The sequence below is a fragment of the Esox lucius genome, chromosome 23 (genome assembly GCF_011004845.1).
Source record: "Esox lucius isolate fEsoLuc1 chromosome 23, fEsoLuc1.pri, whole genome shotgun sequence".
NCBI lineage: Eukaryota > Metazoa > Chordata > Actinopteri > Esociformes > Esocidae > Esox > Esox lucius.
The window spans coordinates 16,346,586-16,363,080 of NC_047591.1; the positions used below are offsets into that span (position 1 = coordinate 16,346,586).

A 16,495-nucleotide genomic window follows, 5' to 3' on the forward strand; every position below is an offset into this window, starting at 1 on the left:
GATGTCTTCAGAAAGAGCTTTGGCTATCAACCTGACAGTATGTATCCTTTATTCTACCCCAGCACCATCCTCTACAATTAAAATGTATGAAACTCATGAACATTTTTATATTTCAGAACAGGTTGCTAGGTAATAATATGTAACAGTAATAGTATAGCAATAGCAACCAAAGCACTGCAATCTGGTCCACTTGTTCAGGGCGTCAGCCTTCAACATGTTCGCGGCATTGTCTGTTGTAATACAGACTAGACGACTCTCATCTAGGCCCCAATCAGCTAAAGCTTCTCTCATCCCTGCTGCGATGTTCTCACTTGTATGATCCTCTGGGAAAATGCAGTTTGCAAACAGCGACTTTTCAGGTCGTCATTAATAAAGTGTACAGTCAAACTTATGTGTGTCCCAAACTTAAGTCCGTTGTTGCTGAATAATATTCCACTTGTGACAGCTCTGTTTCAACTTGTGCCTTACATTTCTCATACTGCTCTGGGATAGCAACTTGAGAAAAATAGTTGCTTGATGGCATTACATACCGCTTGTCAAGCGACCGGATAATGTTTTTAAAACCCTCTTTGGTAACCGTGTTAATTGGTACCATGTCTTTGGCGACGTGAAATGTTATTGAATCTGTGATTTCTCTCTGGCGTTTGGAACCTCTCTCGTATGGTGTAATACTGGCAAATGCATCGGAAATAGATTTTTGCTTTGGACGGCATTGAGATGCTTTGCACTCGTCATATGAAGATTTGTGGTGTCGCCTTAAATGATCGAACAAATTGTGTTGTTGGAACAATTGCAAGGCACTCTCGACAAAGTGCCTGTTTTTGGTCAACATCATCCTGTCTGTAGATGAAATATTTCCATGTAATTGACGATGCATTTCTTTTTTGCCTGTTCCTCGCTCATCATTTAGTCACGCGCAAGCAGACCCTGCATGTCAACCACGTGCAGCAACGAACCGTGTTTAAAATAATAATAATAAAGTGTATCCAATGTCGATACTGAAACTATATATCGTGCAGCCCTAATGCACATCAAGCCCGTCCTTCTTGAGGCAGATGAATCAGAATAAATCAGAGACATTGGCCAAGTCAACTGTTAGGTATGCTAAAAAGAAAGCACAAATGACTGGCGAACAGATTAACCTGTACCAGATTCAACGAAAGAGGGCATCCTGTGATCCAAAACAACCATAGTTGTTTGAGGTAGTGCTATGGCTTAAGCATGTACTGTACCAGTCAAAAGATTGGGCTCACTTATCTTATATTTAAGTGAATGGGTATGTGTGTCCCAATGTTTGACTGGCACACTATGCCTGGAACTGGCTTCTCTTTATTGCTGATGTGACATCTGACAGTAGCAGCAGTTGAAGTCTGCTGTGTACTGGAAACAACTAGTCTACTCAGATACCACTAAATGCCTCTGAACCCATTGGGCAGAGCATTATCATGCAGTAGGACAATGACCTCAAACAAACAGAGCTACAGAAGGGTTTTTCATGGCCAAAACATAAAACGATCTTGACCGTGGACAAAGGAATACGTCTGCTTTTCAGGACTGGCAACACCATGAGGGTTAATTTGAGTAAGAGTTATTTCTGAATGTGTGTTTGTGTGGGATGTAAGTACGTGTGAGCGTAGAGTCTAGAGTGTATATATATATATATTTAGTACTTAAGGGATAGCGCACAAAGAGACATTTGATAATCATTGACATTTGATCTTTAATTTGGCCGCGTGGTTGAAACGTCTTATGGCCTTGAGGGTAAAAGCTATGCAGGTTCCTGATGGTTACAAGCGTGAGGCTTTGGTACCACACACCACGGTGGTCATGCAGTGGTAGAGGGACTAGTCTACGGACCAAGTCCTTCTGACTAACTCAAGTTCTAATACAGACACCACTCCGGCCTAAGACTAGGAAAGAATTAGCAGCGCAGGATATGGTTAACAGCTCTCTTGCTAGAACATTCATGTTATGAATCAGTTATTGCTTACTTTCTACAAAACATCTTATTTCACGAGGACGGCACTGCGGATTGGACAAGTAATACAATTTCCCCTTGGAGTTAGCTGTAGAAACAGGTTTTACTGGCTGAAATTAGTACTGTCCAGCTACGTCAAAATAACTGACATGGCAGATTTACATGACCCACTGCAGTAAAACAAATCAAACCTCCAGGAAACCATGACTCAACTTTCAGACTTTCATAAAATGGTCCTGACCTGGTCCTCTGTGATATCCTTGGAACTTAAAGGGAACCGGACAAGGTGTCTGAGAAAACGTTCACTTTGGCTCATCATGCCAATGTCCGAAACACTAAGTACAATCCGGGACCTGACAACGAGCCAGTGGAGTCACAGAGCAGCCACGACAGCACTTCACTCAACACTTGTCCTGCTCATGTTTGCAACTGCCTACAGTCTCAACAGCCAAATAATGAGGTTTTTCCATCTAAAATGTATTTGGATTTTCGGCATCATCAGAGTAAGCGAGCGCTGAGCAGCAGCCAAAAAGAGGGGCAAGGGGTGGCAGATCCTGCACAGCCACAAACATAAACCCAGTTAATCTCAGACCATCACATCATGAAGTCATTTTCAGAGCTGTGGACTGAATGTATCTGACATCAGCGTTGTTATGTCTGGGATGACACTCCCTCTAGGGACAGCGGTTTCCTGGCAACATGACAGCCGGATCAGTGAATAGATGTGGTGACACAGGAAAAAAAAAACTATGTTATTGAATTAAAATCCAGATGGACCCTGCCTCTTTGTCCAACTACCCGATCGGTCTCCTGCGTAATTGTGTTACCCTGTCTAATGGCTTCTTTTATGCTGCTTATCTCAGGTCTGTAAGAGGGAGAGCAAGAGTGACCAAGAGAATAAGAAAAGAGTGGATGGTGGAGGGAGTAAGGACCAAAAGGAGTTGTACCAAGAGTAAACACTATTTGTGGAGGTCCATGTTACAGTCCAATTACTAGAGACATTTGAGTCCCCCCCCCCCCCCCCACTTACCAGGAGTCTCATCCAGAGCGACCTACAGTTATCTTAGGACAGCCAGGTTAGACAACTACTTAGTCCTGTAATAGTAAGTACAGTGTACGTTATAATTAATGAATTAGTTATGACCAAAGTCTGTAGTAGTAGAAATATGATGTATATTAAGGGCAAGCATCAGCTCATTCCTTGCTGCTCTGTAGGCAAACACCATGGATGTGTAGTGGATACAAGCTGCTACTGAAGAGCAATGGGTGGCATGGTAGAAATTCGGAAAGTTGAAAAGAATACGGTGGAGCTGTCACCACACAACATCCTTCTCAGATTGCCTCAAGTATTTAGGGCGTGGTGGGTAATGAGTAGGGGTTGTCTCTGCACCGGCTGTGGGTATTATGGTAGTTCGCTCTGTCTAAATTAATAGCTGTCAAATGGTTGCTTCCTCTGTCCTTGGGAGAATCTCAAGTGCATTTCTTTGATTTGTCGCACCAGAGGTCCCTTACTGGGTTTTAAGAAAGAGGACGAGAAGGGAGGAGGTAAGGTGAGCAATAAAGGAAATGCTATTGAGACTTTGCATTTTCCACTCCTCACATCCTCTCCCCTTCAGCTCCCAATGCACTTTAATGACACAAGGTGTGAAGGAAACAAGGATAGAGGAAGCAGAGGCATTCGATGACTTGAAGACCTAAAGGATTATATTATTTAACATATTTATTGTAATTACTGTCAATTTCTGTTAGTGAGTTAAATACTACTAAGGAGATTTTTTTCAAGCAGGTGTAACAGAGTTAAGAACGTACCGTAAGCTCACTCCACGGTTAGCTGGAAATGTCTTCAATGGGTCCATCCAAATGGTACCTTTCGTACAGCTCAAAACATTGGAACGTTGTCAATCGGGACGGTCACGTGTGTTGTGAAGCAGAGGGCGGCAACATGGCACCCAGACTGGGGTCAGACGAACTGTCAGTGGAGGAAGCTAAACGGTTAGCAACAGCACGTCGACATTGGTCTCACAGACAATCTGACAATTCTTATTCTACGGTATACTGCTACCCACCTACCCATACGCAGAGCTTTATGGAATAAGATACCATTTTGTTTTGTCTTTTGATATAAATACTGGGATCTCATGTTGGCCCCTTTTATATGGTTTACACAGCACCCAAATAAGTCATACCAAGTGACCGATTGAAGGCTGGAAGAAACTTCTCCAGATTGAGACTCAGTTCAGTAGGCAGCAGCTCAGGTCCCTCCAAGGATCACGAGTACAAACTATATCAAAGTTCCTGCATGTGCTCCCTTTCAGTTTTATTACTAATTTATAAAAAAAAAAAGCTTAATTGGTTTTAATGCACTGCATGGCCTTGCACCTAAATGTATGTCGACCTATTTTAAGATACAGAACTTGCCCAGTCGCTCCCTCAGATCCTCTGCATTACCAGTCTACAAATTGTTTGATTTTAAAGGCTATTATTGATCTCAGTGTATAATGCTTGAGATGAGCACATAGTTCGCAGTCTAGCATTGTGACCCTTGCACATAGACATGTAAGAATATCGCCCTCTAGTGCTAGGTTACCAGCATTACTAGAACTAATATTACCGTAAGAGACATTTTTGGGGGTTACGGAGCAAATGTTTGGTCTCCTCAGTGGAAACTTTAATGTTATGGAAATTCTGTTTCCGCAAGCAATTACAGTGAACACTGCTACTGCAACCATATAAAGTTACAAGTGTAGCAAATCCTGTAGCATTTTTATACAGAAATTGCTTTTTAATTTAATTATGTAATCTTTGTTGCTTTCAGTGCAGGCCTACATTCAGTTAAAAAAATTACATTAGAGCTCGACATTCATGATTTTGATACTTGGTCTGGGACACAATGGCCAACCACATTAGAAAATCAACCAGTGAAATGCAATGTAGGCTACCCTCTGCTTATGACTTCTTATTAAGAGTATAATATACCAACCTTGCCTTTAAAATAAACACATTGCCTCTAAATTAGATCAGTGTTTTAAGCACTTTAATGACATGAAGCAAAGACAATACATAAATACATGTAAAATACACAAATTGCAATAAGTTTATTAGGTCGTAAATATATTTGACTAAACATTTCTATGACAGAGTAAGGCATTCTTGGTATAACGGGTTTATGCAGCTCAATAAATGATTAATATCGTTTGTTAGGTAGTCAAATAATAGGTACATAGGAACTTTGCAGCCTCCAGCTATAGATTATATGCACGATTTTTGTTAGAATTGGTTAACTGCGTAGATAAAGAAAATGTTACAGATTTTCATTCTAGCTCCTTTATACAGAGCGTATTTAATGTCATCCACATTTCTTTCGCGTCAATCAAATAATTAGGCATCTACAGAAATGGTCGCCCTGGTCTGACTGCTGTATTCCTTTTGTTGTATGTGCATTGCGACCAGTTTCGTAGACAGAGAAGCCAGGTGAAAACGTTGAGGGATTATCCCTAATGAATGCTGGATAATCGCTCTGGCTAGTTGATGTTCTTGCGTATACGCAGTAGAGGGAGGGAGGGAGCCTACCTTAAAAGTTGCTTGATCTGGACTGGTACGTTCCCGCGGTAGGCTCCTTATACCTATTTGCAGTAAAACATATAGTTTGTTTAACAAATACTTCTTAGCCAATTATCTATTATGGTACTTCCCGTAAACACAGTTAATAATTTGAGATGTCCGGTGTGGCAATTTGCATACGCACGCGCGCAGTTTAGAGGGTACATTGCCTTACAGGTTCCAGAGTGGTTTTGTTCAACCTCACGGTCAATTGCACCCACCTGGTGTCCCAGGCCCAAATTAGTCCATGATTTGGAGGTTGCAATGAAAAATAGAGTGGTTGTAGCTTCGAGGGCCGGAGATGAATACCAATACTTAAAGGGACACTGTGTGGAATCCTGCCTCAAAAGATTGGTCTTGACCAAGATAGTCCTGTATTGCCATCTCGTGACTATCTAGTGGTACTTCATGAATCACAGTGCTTCGAATAGCCTGACTAACATGGTTATCAGCTTTCTAAACTTCAGTATTTATTGCTGGTTTGATAATCAGCAGGCCCACAAGACAATTATAGGAGTAATGAGTGGTTTTGATATGACCAAAATAGCAACGATGACATAATGAACAGAAGTGCTAGTAAAATATACTATATAATGTTGAAATGACTTTGTAGACACATCGATAGCTACTGTATCACATATCACTTAATAATACAGTAATCACCCACCTTTTTCTTTGTACATATATTTAATATTTAGACTTGGGGCAACAGCCGTTGTTTTTACAGCACAATTTGCATAATTTATCAATACCTCCTGTGTACAATCACAAAACCATGACATTATAGATGTTTCTGTTTACATAGAAGTGGAAAACCAGACAGATTTTACAAGCATCATCTTTGTACAGTTAGCATACATCTTTAAATAATCAGATAATATTTCTTCATTTATTTTCCCGTTACATTTGATCTCCCTATCGCTCTCTTTTTAAATAGAATTTCTGGACACAAAAATATTATGAACGAACCACCAACAAAACATGCAACATCCATTGTTGTGAGCACATTGAAATTCTCCTGCAACTACTTGAGTTGATATTAAGACACAAAGAGCTCAATTCAATTTGTATCGCAGAAGTTCAGCGTTCTAGGGTGATTTAAATTTAAAGGTAACGTTCCTGTGTTAGCAGAGACGGCATTCACAGTAAACCCTGTAGCCTCAATAGGACAGTCACATATTATTTATCACTTGAGCGATACATATTGAATGCAGCCCAAAGTTTGTCTGTGTTTGAATACTTTGACTGTTGTATCTGGTGTAAGGTATATCAGGTCTTTACTCCTAAATATATTCTGCCCTGTCAACAGAGTAATGTACTATCTGTGTTTCCCACCCATGATCACTGGTCGGATGTCAATGAATTCCTTCACTTTTGTCTATTAAAATAAAAAGTTATGTTTTTACTATGTAGGGAATAAAAAGATGCATTCCCACTTGAGTGTGTCTAATGTGTGGGTGTCTGGGTGTGTATCTAAGGCAGGTCACACATGGAGAAAGGAAAGGTGCACTTTCAGTAGGACTTGGCAAGGAATCAACCTCAAGTGGGTAAACCTTTTTGACAGAACCTAAAGTAATTACATAGTACATTTTTTTAGGCATTTTTTATATTACATACATAAGTTAAAAATAAAACTATTTAAAAGTGTGGGTGTGTAAAAAGTCAGTGAAATGCAGTGTGTGTGTGTGTGTGTGTGTGTGTGTGTTTCTGCTGGGACATTGGACCAAGGACTATATTTCCGGGCTACAAAAAAGCACAGTTAATTTGTTTCTGGAAAAAAAATACACTGTACATCTAACATTTAATGGTGTAAAAAAACAATACAACAGGGTACTGTATGTGCAAAAAAGAAACTTGCATATAACAGTACGAGAACAAAAAAACAACTTACAAGGGAAGTTCATCCACTTATTTTCATGCCTTATTTTCACTCGTTCTATACATTCTGTTTTGTTACAGAGTAAATGGTTGTTAACATTAAGGTAGGTCATTGTGATGAGCGACTACAATGCTTCATGAAATTGTGTCTGTTATAAAATGCTCACAAACCTCTCATATTACATGACAATCTTATATTACTGTTCTGGCACAACATTTTGGTAAATTTATTTCCACTGTGTCATAAAACCCATGTTTGAACAATGCCGTTCCATAACTAAAAATGTGTATTCATGGGACAATGCCATTCTTTTACCATAACCACATGACAGAAACCATAACCATTATGACATCCTGATGTAATATGAGGGGTTTTGCAGTATTCCTTAAGCGTTTGAAATGCTGCTTGGACATTTTCAGAATACAATGCAGAAAATGGCAAGTAATGGCGACCAATTTCCTCTTTAACAAAACAAAATAATTAAACGAAACAGAGTGAAGCACAGAAATATGGAAGATAATGCCAAGTAAAAATGTGGGAAATTCCCCTTTAAGTGCTGATACACTCATATTAATTCCAAAAAGGTATTAATTAATGTAGAGGGTAAAAAAATACAAAATGAATATACATATAATGTGAACAATACAAAAACAATCCTCCCTTACAAAGCATTGTTAAATTAGACTGTAGAATCTAGACAGAGATAGATAGTTTAGAGACAGTCACAACACAGTATATGTTGCATAGAATCAGCTGGAATGAACCTGTGGTTTTGGTCAACACTTGATTAAGGTCAAAGGTCAAAATGTCTCTATCAAACCAACTGGCCCTCTCACACCTCGACCCTGGGCAGAATATTACTCAGAGTGTGTGTCCTTCTAACTGAAAGCCACAACATACTCCTTCAAATATCACAGTTCTATAGCCTTCAGATGCACACCGACCCAGAGCAAAATAAATGTGTAGCCATGTAATATTACAAACATACCAACATGTATTCACACTGTAGCATTTCTTAATCGTAGCAACTTCAATTTGACTTACGTTTTTTACTTTAGAAACAACAGACGCATGCCTCCACCAAGCTTTCCCCATAGACAAACAAAGCCCAATAGAAGAACACGTACCTAGCTAGATACATGACCGTGCTAGACACACCAACAGAAACTGGTCCAAAGCATGCTGCGCCCAGTACCTCTCCCACCACACCGTCGCTAACTGTCCACTCTACTGACAGACACGTGTTTGGTGGGGACCCTGATTTTGATGAACCATGGAACATAGTTTACTCTATACATAGGCCATGAGGGTTATCAAGTCAGTTCAACTCTATTATATTTCTATATTATGTAATATACTTTATTTAGTTTGTATTCTTTGTATACTATATTTGTTTGTATATATAGATAGATATATATATATAACTTTATTCTATGAGAGGGGACAAGTATTCATTTATACATTCTAAAACGTGACAAAGTGCAAAGTAAAACGTGACAGTGTGCCTGTGACATGATACAGTATATCTCTGCGAATATGAGGAAAGGTCAGAACTATGCTAGTCTTATTTAAAGGAGTTGCATTTCACTCCTTTAAGGAAAAAAAAAGCATTGAATCTACTGCATGTATATTTTATCTCTCACAACAACATTGTACTTAACTATGCACAAAGTGGACATCATAGGTAACGATGCAATTTTTCCATAGGTAACAATGCAACTGTTGACTTGTGCGGGATGCAGTAGCTACTAGATAGCATATATTAAATGTCTGTTTGAGGTTCATTAGGTCACCAAATGAAAACCATTTTGCAACTGAAAACCAAAAAGAGGTCAACTCCAGGCAGTCCCTCTTTGTCTCAGTTGGTTTGTCTCAGTTTCTCATCTCTGGTGTCTAATGAGCGTGTCTCTTTGCATGAGACTATCCAGTCAGATAAAATCACACCCATTTGAAAATGCTTAGAACAATCTGTACACACTATATCTGAAATAACGACATACATCTAAAGAGAAAAGTGAATGGTACTCGACAGACAGGTGACAATAGCGTTGTTCTAAAATCATGCTTGTTGCAAGCTTTGTACCTTGTGTAAGGTGAGAAAGGTTTTTCAAATAGAGACAGAAATAAAGTAAAAGGATTTCAGAAAATATCCTGTCTGTCCATGGCTAAAAAGTATTCGTTTAACAAACATTACTTAAACAATTGAGGAGAAGATTAATGATATTCAATAAAACTCTAATAATCATAATTACAATACAAAAATAAGAAGTGCAATCTCCATAAAATAATTATTCACCATTCCCAAAATGCTTTATTCAATAATTAATTTGAGAATAATAGTTAAAGCCATGGGGGGGGATCCAAAGATAACGTCATTCATAAATAAAAACATCTGCATTTAAATTAAGCATTGAAAGCACTGAATTGAGCCCACGCCCTGTACTTATTGTTCAGTAATGTATGATTATCACGTGTTGAGTTTGAATGTTTGTGAGGGAGTGTGTGTGTGAACCTGTGAGTGTGTAATACCTGGTTAATTAAGTCTGTTCTTGCTTTGTTGCCACAACGTCCTTCACTCTCCCCTAGCTACACTCCTTCCTGTAAACACAAATACATTTCTTGGAAACACATAACTACTTCCTAATCTCCATTTCCCCAAATGCATCTCGATAAAAGATCACCTTCCCAATAAGCTTAAAACAATTCAAACCCTGACCCCCGAAGACCCACAGCGTACATAAGATATGCCTCACCCCCCACCAAACCTTAACACTCCTCAAGCCCACCCCAGCATAGGACCCACGAGTAAGTCCAGTGCTTCCATAAAGAGTGAATCAGTGACGGAGACCGTGAACTCAAGTGTCTCGGCCATCCTGTTCTGTCTCTGGGTTAAGAGCCTAAGGATGAGACAAGTGTAACAGGTCTGTTAGGAGTGGATCTGAGCAGAGCTAGCCAGCAGTTTGTGCCAGCTGACCACTCGCTTCCGCAGGTCCACCTTGTCTAGCCACACGTAAGCCTCCCCGATCAGGGTTTTCTTCATGAACTTCCCCCCGTTGGACACCAGGAAGAGCTGGATAGAGGGTAGAGAAGAGCCCAACTGAGAACAGATGTCCAGCAGACAGCAGATATTCGTTTGTCCAGAGTATTCTTGGCAACCGAGCACAGACTACCAAGTGCACGTGGGCTGGCCGAGTACTCGGTTTATGTATTGTCTCGAACGGCCATAGTGCAGTGCTCACTGGATGCCTACAAGCATCGTACACACTTAAAAGTAAATGACCAGAGGGTTAAAAGACAGACAGACAGACCTGCAGGGAGTGGCCAGTGGGGTTCATACTGAATCTGAAGGTCTCGTTGAACGAAGGCTCGCGGTCATGACGACACACCCGGGTCTTCTTCTTGATGATTCTCTTCTGGGTTGCGATGTTCACCACGTACAGCTTCACATAAAGGTCTGGGGACACACATAAGAACACATATGCACGCAAGAATACACGCGCACCAAATTTGTCAGAAAATCGTTCTCTGTAAAACTATGCGAGCATGAGTGTGTGTGTATACGTGTATATGTGTGTGTACAAACCCCAGAGAAGCCTTACTGTGCATAGGAAACGTTTAATAATGTAATTAGAGTGGTATACTGCCTCATATACCATCAGCCTTCAGGAATCAAACCACCCGCTTTATACAAATATATAAACATAAGATAAATACTGTATTAGTCCATACATGGGATTGACACTTGTCTACTGCTTTTACTCCGACCCCCCAAAAACACATAGGTTTTTCCACACATACACAGGGTGTGGATTTAATCGGAATTGCTCTGAATGTGTTACCAGATAGTGTGATTGCAAAATAAAGGTTTAGCCATCATATGCAGCATTTGCCATGATCGCAGTCTTCACTAAAACAGGAACTTCACCTTCATACAGTATGTTAATCATTCCGCATTGCTGCTAGAACGACAGATTGAATCCATTCCTTGATCGAAGAATTTGTGAATTATGTTTGTGTTTAATGTGCCATTACCAGGCAGGTGGTCTGGAGATTTAAACCTGTAGGTGATGTTTCTGCACTGGAGAACCTCCAGCACCAGCTGGTCTCCCTCTGTCTTCAGCTCCTTCTTCAGAGCTATCTTGATCTCCCCCATCACCTGGGACTTACCTACACACACACACACACACTTCAATTTACCTACACTCAAAACATATATGGACGTGCAAACACAGTACAAACAGGTGCGCTGTGTTGCTGATACGCTACTCAGATATCTGTTGCCTTGCTCGTTATCTACGCTGTACTGTCTCTAATGAGTACACCTTTGAAAATGACTATGATTACACGTTTGAAAACGACTAATGGCTTTTTTCCTTTTCTGTCATTATGTTCAACTCATGGCTATAGCTAACCCACTTCCACTGAACACCAAAATATATACCGTAGCAGAAACGGTTTATCAAAAGTAAAACATCAGCGGGGGTGGGGGGGGTCAAAGAGGTAAAAGCTCTTTCAGGTCCCATTCATTTGTTTGCAATGAGTTTTGTAACATGACAATCTTAGAGAAACGTGGCAACTAACTCGAAATGACACCTTCTGTGGGAATTATTGACACCATAGGGAATTACCAGGGCCTTTAAGGAAAAAAAAATTTTGTTGACATTTCCATTGACGGTTCCCCCCATTATGAAGAAGTCAACTGGATGGGACTTCTTAAAGGGATGAAGAAGGGTCAGACAGTATGATTCCATCCATGTCATTCAAAGAAATCGGCCAATAAATTCTGATCGTGAGCGAACACTCCATAACTGCAGGATGCACTAGGTGGCTTTACACCTGTCCAAACAACTGATTCGACATGGCAGTATGCATTCTCTCGGTTCGTATGGCAACTTTTCTACTAGAAGATAATGGCCTCAAAAGGTGCTGCCTGTGCCCTCACAGACGACATAATCAGCCAATAAAAGGAACTGACAGGGCCTGACACATGCACTGAAACGTTCACACACACCACAGCATCCAGCTCCAGATGTCAACACTATCGTGACTCATCTTACCCTCAGAGTCCATATGGCCCATTGGTGATTTTGCCACATTAGTGCCATTTGGAATCTTCCCACTGTCCAGAACAAGAGTATATCGAAATACAGGAATATATATAACAACATATTTATACATAGTAACTTCCATAAATGTTTAGACATTTTTTATATATAAATGCTTACATTTTTATGTAAGCATTTTTTATTTTCTTTGGATGTATACTTTGAATACCATCAATGAATTACCAAGACAGTGAAGATCCTCAGCTTTTATTTAAGGGTATTTGAATGTGCATTGATTTTGCCATTTGAAATTACCAGAGTCTCTATACACAGACCTATTTCAGAGATGGTTTTGAGACTCTCATTTCACCTAAGGTTTAGGGACAGTTGTGTCTGGTTATTCATTTGTGCAGTAACAAGGGAGATGTGAGAAGCTTCGATTCTAGGCTTTGCATTTGCCTTTGGAGTCTGTTATGTTATTGGTGTTAGTCAAAAGTAGTAAATGTAGGGTATTGTCAGATTGGTGATTTATGACCATGGTGTGAGGGGCTTCCAGATTGATTTGACAGGTGGGCGGGACATCCAATTTGCATGGTGGGACTTCCGGTGTGACGTATGGACTTCCTGTATGACGTGTGTTAGGGCGGAACTTCTGGAATGAGATACCGCTCGATAGCTTTGTGCATCAATTGTTTAATCGCTAAACCCACATAGGATTTGTTTATATACATGTAAACACGACAACTGAAGTTACCCATCTTTAGACAACAGACTCTTTGCTTTCGTCACACAAAGACGCCACTGCGTCGCATACAGCACTCTCATTAAATGTATCCATGTATTCATCCCTGTTGTCGCTCAGTCTCAGTGTGATGTTCGGCTCCAACTTGAGCTCATGCAGAAAGTTCTCAGCGGCCACGTGAACATCGGTCAGCAGGGCATGAAACCCGATGCGTTCAAAGCCTTGACCAACACATGTGGAACATGTAAAACTTTTGGTGCAAGGTGTTTGTCCATTTTGTGATACCTTTCAAAAGCTGACAAGAGTTATGACAGATTAAGAGGACCTAGCTGATCACCAATCCGGTCAGGGCAATTGTAGCTTGTTGTTGTGTATGCCTGTGGAATCGAGCTGTCGGGGTCCGGGGTACCGTAGAAGTCTACAGCGTTGTCAGCCACGGCGTCACACAGCCAGGCCTCAACCTTGTGTAGTTCAAGCTTCGGCTGGTTGTATTCTTGAGACATGTTTTGCAAATTCTTCCGACTGCCTGATAGTCACAGGCGGTATGACTGTTTTTATGCTGTGTTGAGAACTGTGTGTCAGGACTCAGCCCTCCTGAGCTGTTTCTGTCTTTACATCTCCCCGAGTACCAGTCTCCTTGTTCCCAGCACTCCATGAAGGCACCCGTAATCACCACTGATCCTGAGCACCTGCACCAGTCTACACACCTGGGGGGCTGATTGCCACTCTCCCTATAAATAGGAGAGTTCTGCTTTCAGTCCCTGCCGGATTATTGTACAGCCACGTAATCATTACAGTGTTCTATACCTAATCAAGCAAGCTATCCTATTTCCCGAGTATCCTGTTTTTGTTATCTTCTGCTCACCGTGTTTTTTCCCCCGTTCGTTTCCAGCCCCTTGTTCCGAGACCCGTCCTGTACCTCCCTCCCAACCACCTTTCTGCCTTCCCGTTATCGACCTTCGCCTGGACTGACTCCCCGCTCTGTTAACTGAACTCTGCCTGACTATTCGACCATTCTTGCCTCCCGGACTTCGTCCCTCTGCTACCCACTATCCACCCTCCAACAATACATTCATACCCGCCTATGTAATTCTCACGTATCTCCACTGTCATCTCCGACTACTGCAATAATCATCATCATTGTCCTTTTACCCCGGTGTCTGTATCTGCTTCTGGATCCTACCTCTGTCCTGAGTCCCGGGAATCGTGACACTGTGTTAGCTTAAGGCGTCAGTCGAACAGTCCGCAGTCACAATCTAACCCGCTGACATATTCTGGAAAAAGTTCCAACCTAACAGAGTCATACTGCTTAATTCCCTCAACAACTTTAAACAGTACATCTACTGTATTATGGGTGCCCTGTTATGGCCCCAGAAACCGGCACTAAAACAACTTGATCCGTCACACCGGCCTTACACTCTTGGCCTTCGGGTAATTCATAAAATGCAACCTCCGGTATCTTTGGGTTGAAAATGTATCCACCGATCCGACCGTCATCCAACTTCCATTCCCGTGCCAACATATCCCGGTGTAGTTGATGGAACCGGGATAAACTCTGCATCGGTTCCTTTAGTGCTGCCATGTTGACTGCATCTCTGCCGGCTTGCCGAGCAGCGGTTAAGCTGTTAGCTTTCAACAGTGTTTCACCCAAAACATTGATCGCCCCACAATCCGCCATGGTTTGTAATGTGTTGGTAAGTTCACTCAGGAAATACTGAATGACCATCACAGGGGTCTGCGTGGTTTAAATACACAGACCAAGTTAATCATCCCATAAAACATTAAAGGTTAACACCCCACCGGTTGTCGGACTGTTGTAACACTTATCGGAACATAAATTACCGGGGGGTTTATAGCATTGCTGAACCCCCATTTGTTAAACTCCAAACATCTTGCCGCTGATATAACAATTGCCGCTTGGGAATTTAACATTCCGGAACCCTAAGATCCATTTTCTTAAACACCAAACATAACCCCACCTGTTATAACACTTGTCCGGGGTGCATAAGTCACCGGACATGCATACGTCATTCCAGAAGTTCCGCCCTAACACACGTCATACTGGAAGTCCATACCTCACACTGGAAGTCCCACCATGCAAGCCGGATGTCCCGCCCACCTGTCAAATCAATCTGGAAGCCCCACCCACCAGGGTCATAACTCACCAATCTGACACAATATACCCTAAATGTATTACCGTCAAAGCATCTGGTGGGCTCAATGGTTTGCAAAGGATAAGCGACTCAATACTAAAAACAAATGTCCTTATTTGGAATACCGTTGGTGGCCTGAATAGGTGATAGGTATTTATACAAATAACTGTAATATCTAAATAGTGAAACCACTGTGTGCACAAACACCTTCAAGTATGACCTGAGAATCTATACTATAACCTAATAGTAATTGTTGGATTTAACCCAACCAAAAGAAGAAAAATATTCACTGTCCCAGCACTTCTGAGGGCATTGCATATAGGATAAACGGTGTGTGTACTCACAATCGAGGGACCTGAAATATGGCACTGTCCACAGCGTTAGTCCCACTCTCATCATCCAATAGGCTGTAGGCACTGCCACTCAAACCACTGTCCAATGAGGCGGCTGTTACTGGGGCGTCGCCGGACCTGTGGCCAGTCCGTGCTGTGTAGAAATTCGACCACACGGGTCACGAGAGAGCAGAGAGAGAGAGAGAGAGAGAGGAAGAGAGAGGCAGAGAGAGAGAGAGCCCCATACAGGCCTGGGTGTGAATATATATTTTGGGGAACAAGGGTTATAATGAAGGCCAGGGATAGGTAAGAATAGGGCTTGCCAGCTTGTACACTTAAAATCTGGAAAGTAGTTATGGTCTTGGGTGGTCTGATTCATTGTCTATTTCTGGAGGTTGCTTTAGAAGCTGTTATATTAGCTTGTACACCCCATAAGTGAATAACTTCCCAGAAAGCACCAACTTCACTTCTAACTTCAATGAACACACATGCTTAGCATGATGGCAATGCAAGTGTCTGCTTAATGACTATAACGCACATCCAAAAATAATAGTTGTAGATCTTTTCCACTTTCCATGACCTACTGTAACATGTTGTGATTGTGTGTGTGTGGTGTGCTGCGCGTGGCATGTGTGGTGCATGTGTGTTATCTGCAGAATAAACAAACCCAAAACCTTTCCTCAAATACAACAAAAAAATTTATACAGCATCACCAGTAGCACCATACAAAACCTGGCACAAAGCATACATGAATGGACAAATGTAA

The 16,495-nt window shown here is 41.3% G+C and overlaps 1 protein-coding gene across 4 annotated transcripts in view; it reads right to left on the reverse strand.

The window, feature by feature from the left end:
- Positions 1–5,045: 5,045 nt before the first annotated feature.
- The window catches only part of pcloa (piccolo presynaptic cytomatrix protein a), a 68,430-nt gene continuing 56,980 nt past the window's right edge, over positions 5,046–16,495 (reverse strand). For 3 of the 4 annotated variants that reach the window (XM_034289978.1, XM_034289979.1, XM_034289977.1), the window contains 5 exons: positions 15,742–15,883; positions 12,515–12,576; positions 11,490–11,624; positions 10,766–10,911; positions 5,046–10,527 (listed from right to left, as the gene is read on the reverse strand). In XM_034289978.1, the coding sequence (XP_034145869.1) occupies positions 10,384–10,527; positions 10,766–10,911; positions 11,490–11,624; positions 12,515–12,576; positions 15,742–15,883 (629 nt within the window). In that variant the 3' untranslated portion in view covers positions 5,046–10,383. The remainder of the gene's footprint in view (positions 10,528–10,765; positions 10,912–11,489; positions 11,625–12,514; positions 12,577–15,741; positions 15,884–16,495) is intronic. The other variant, XM_020042740.3, reaches the window with a different exon arrangement.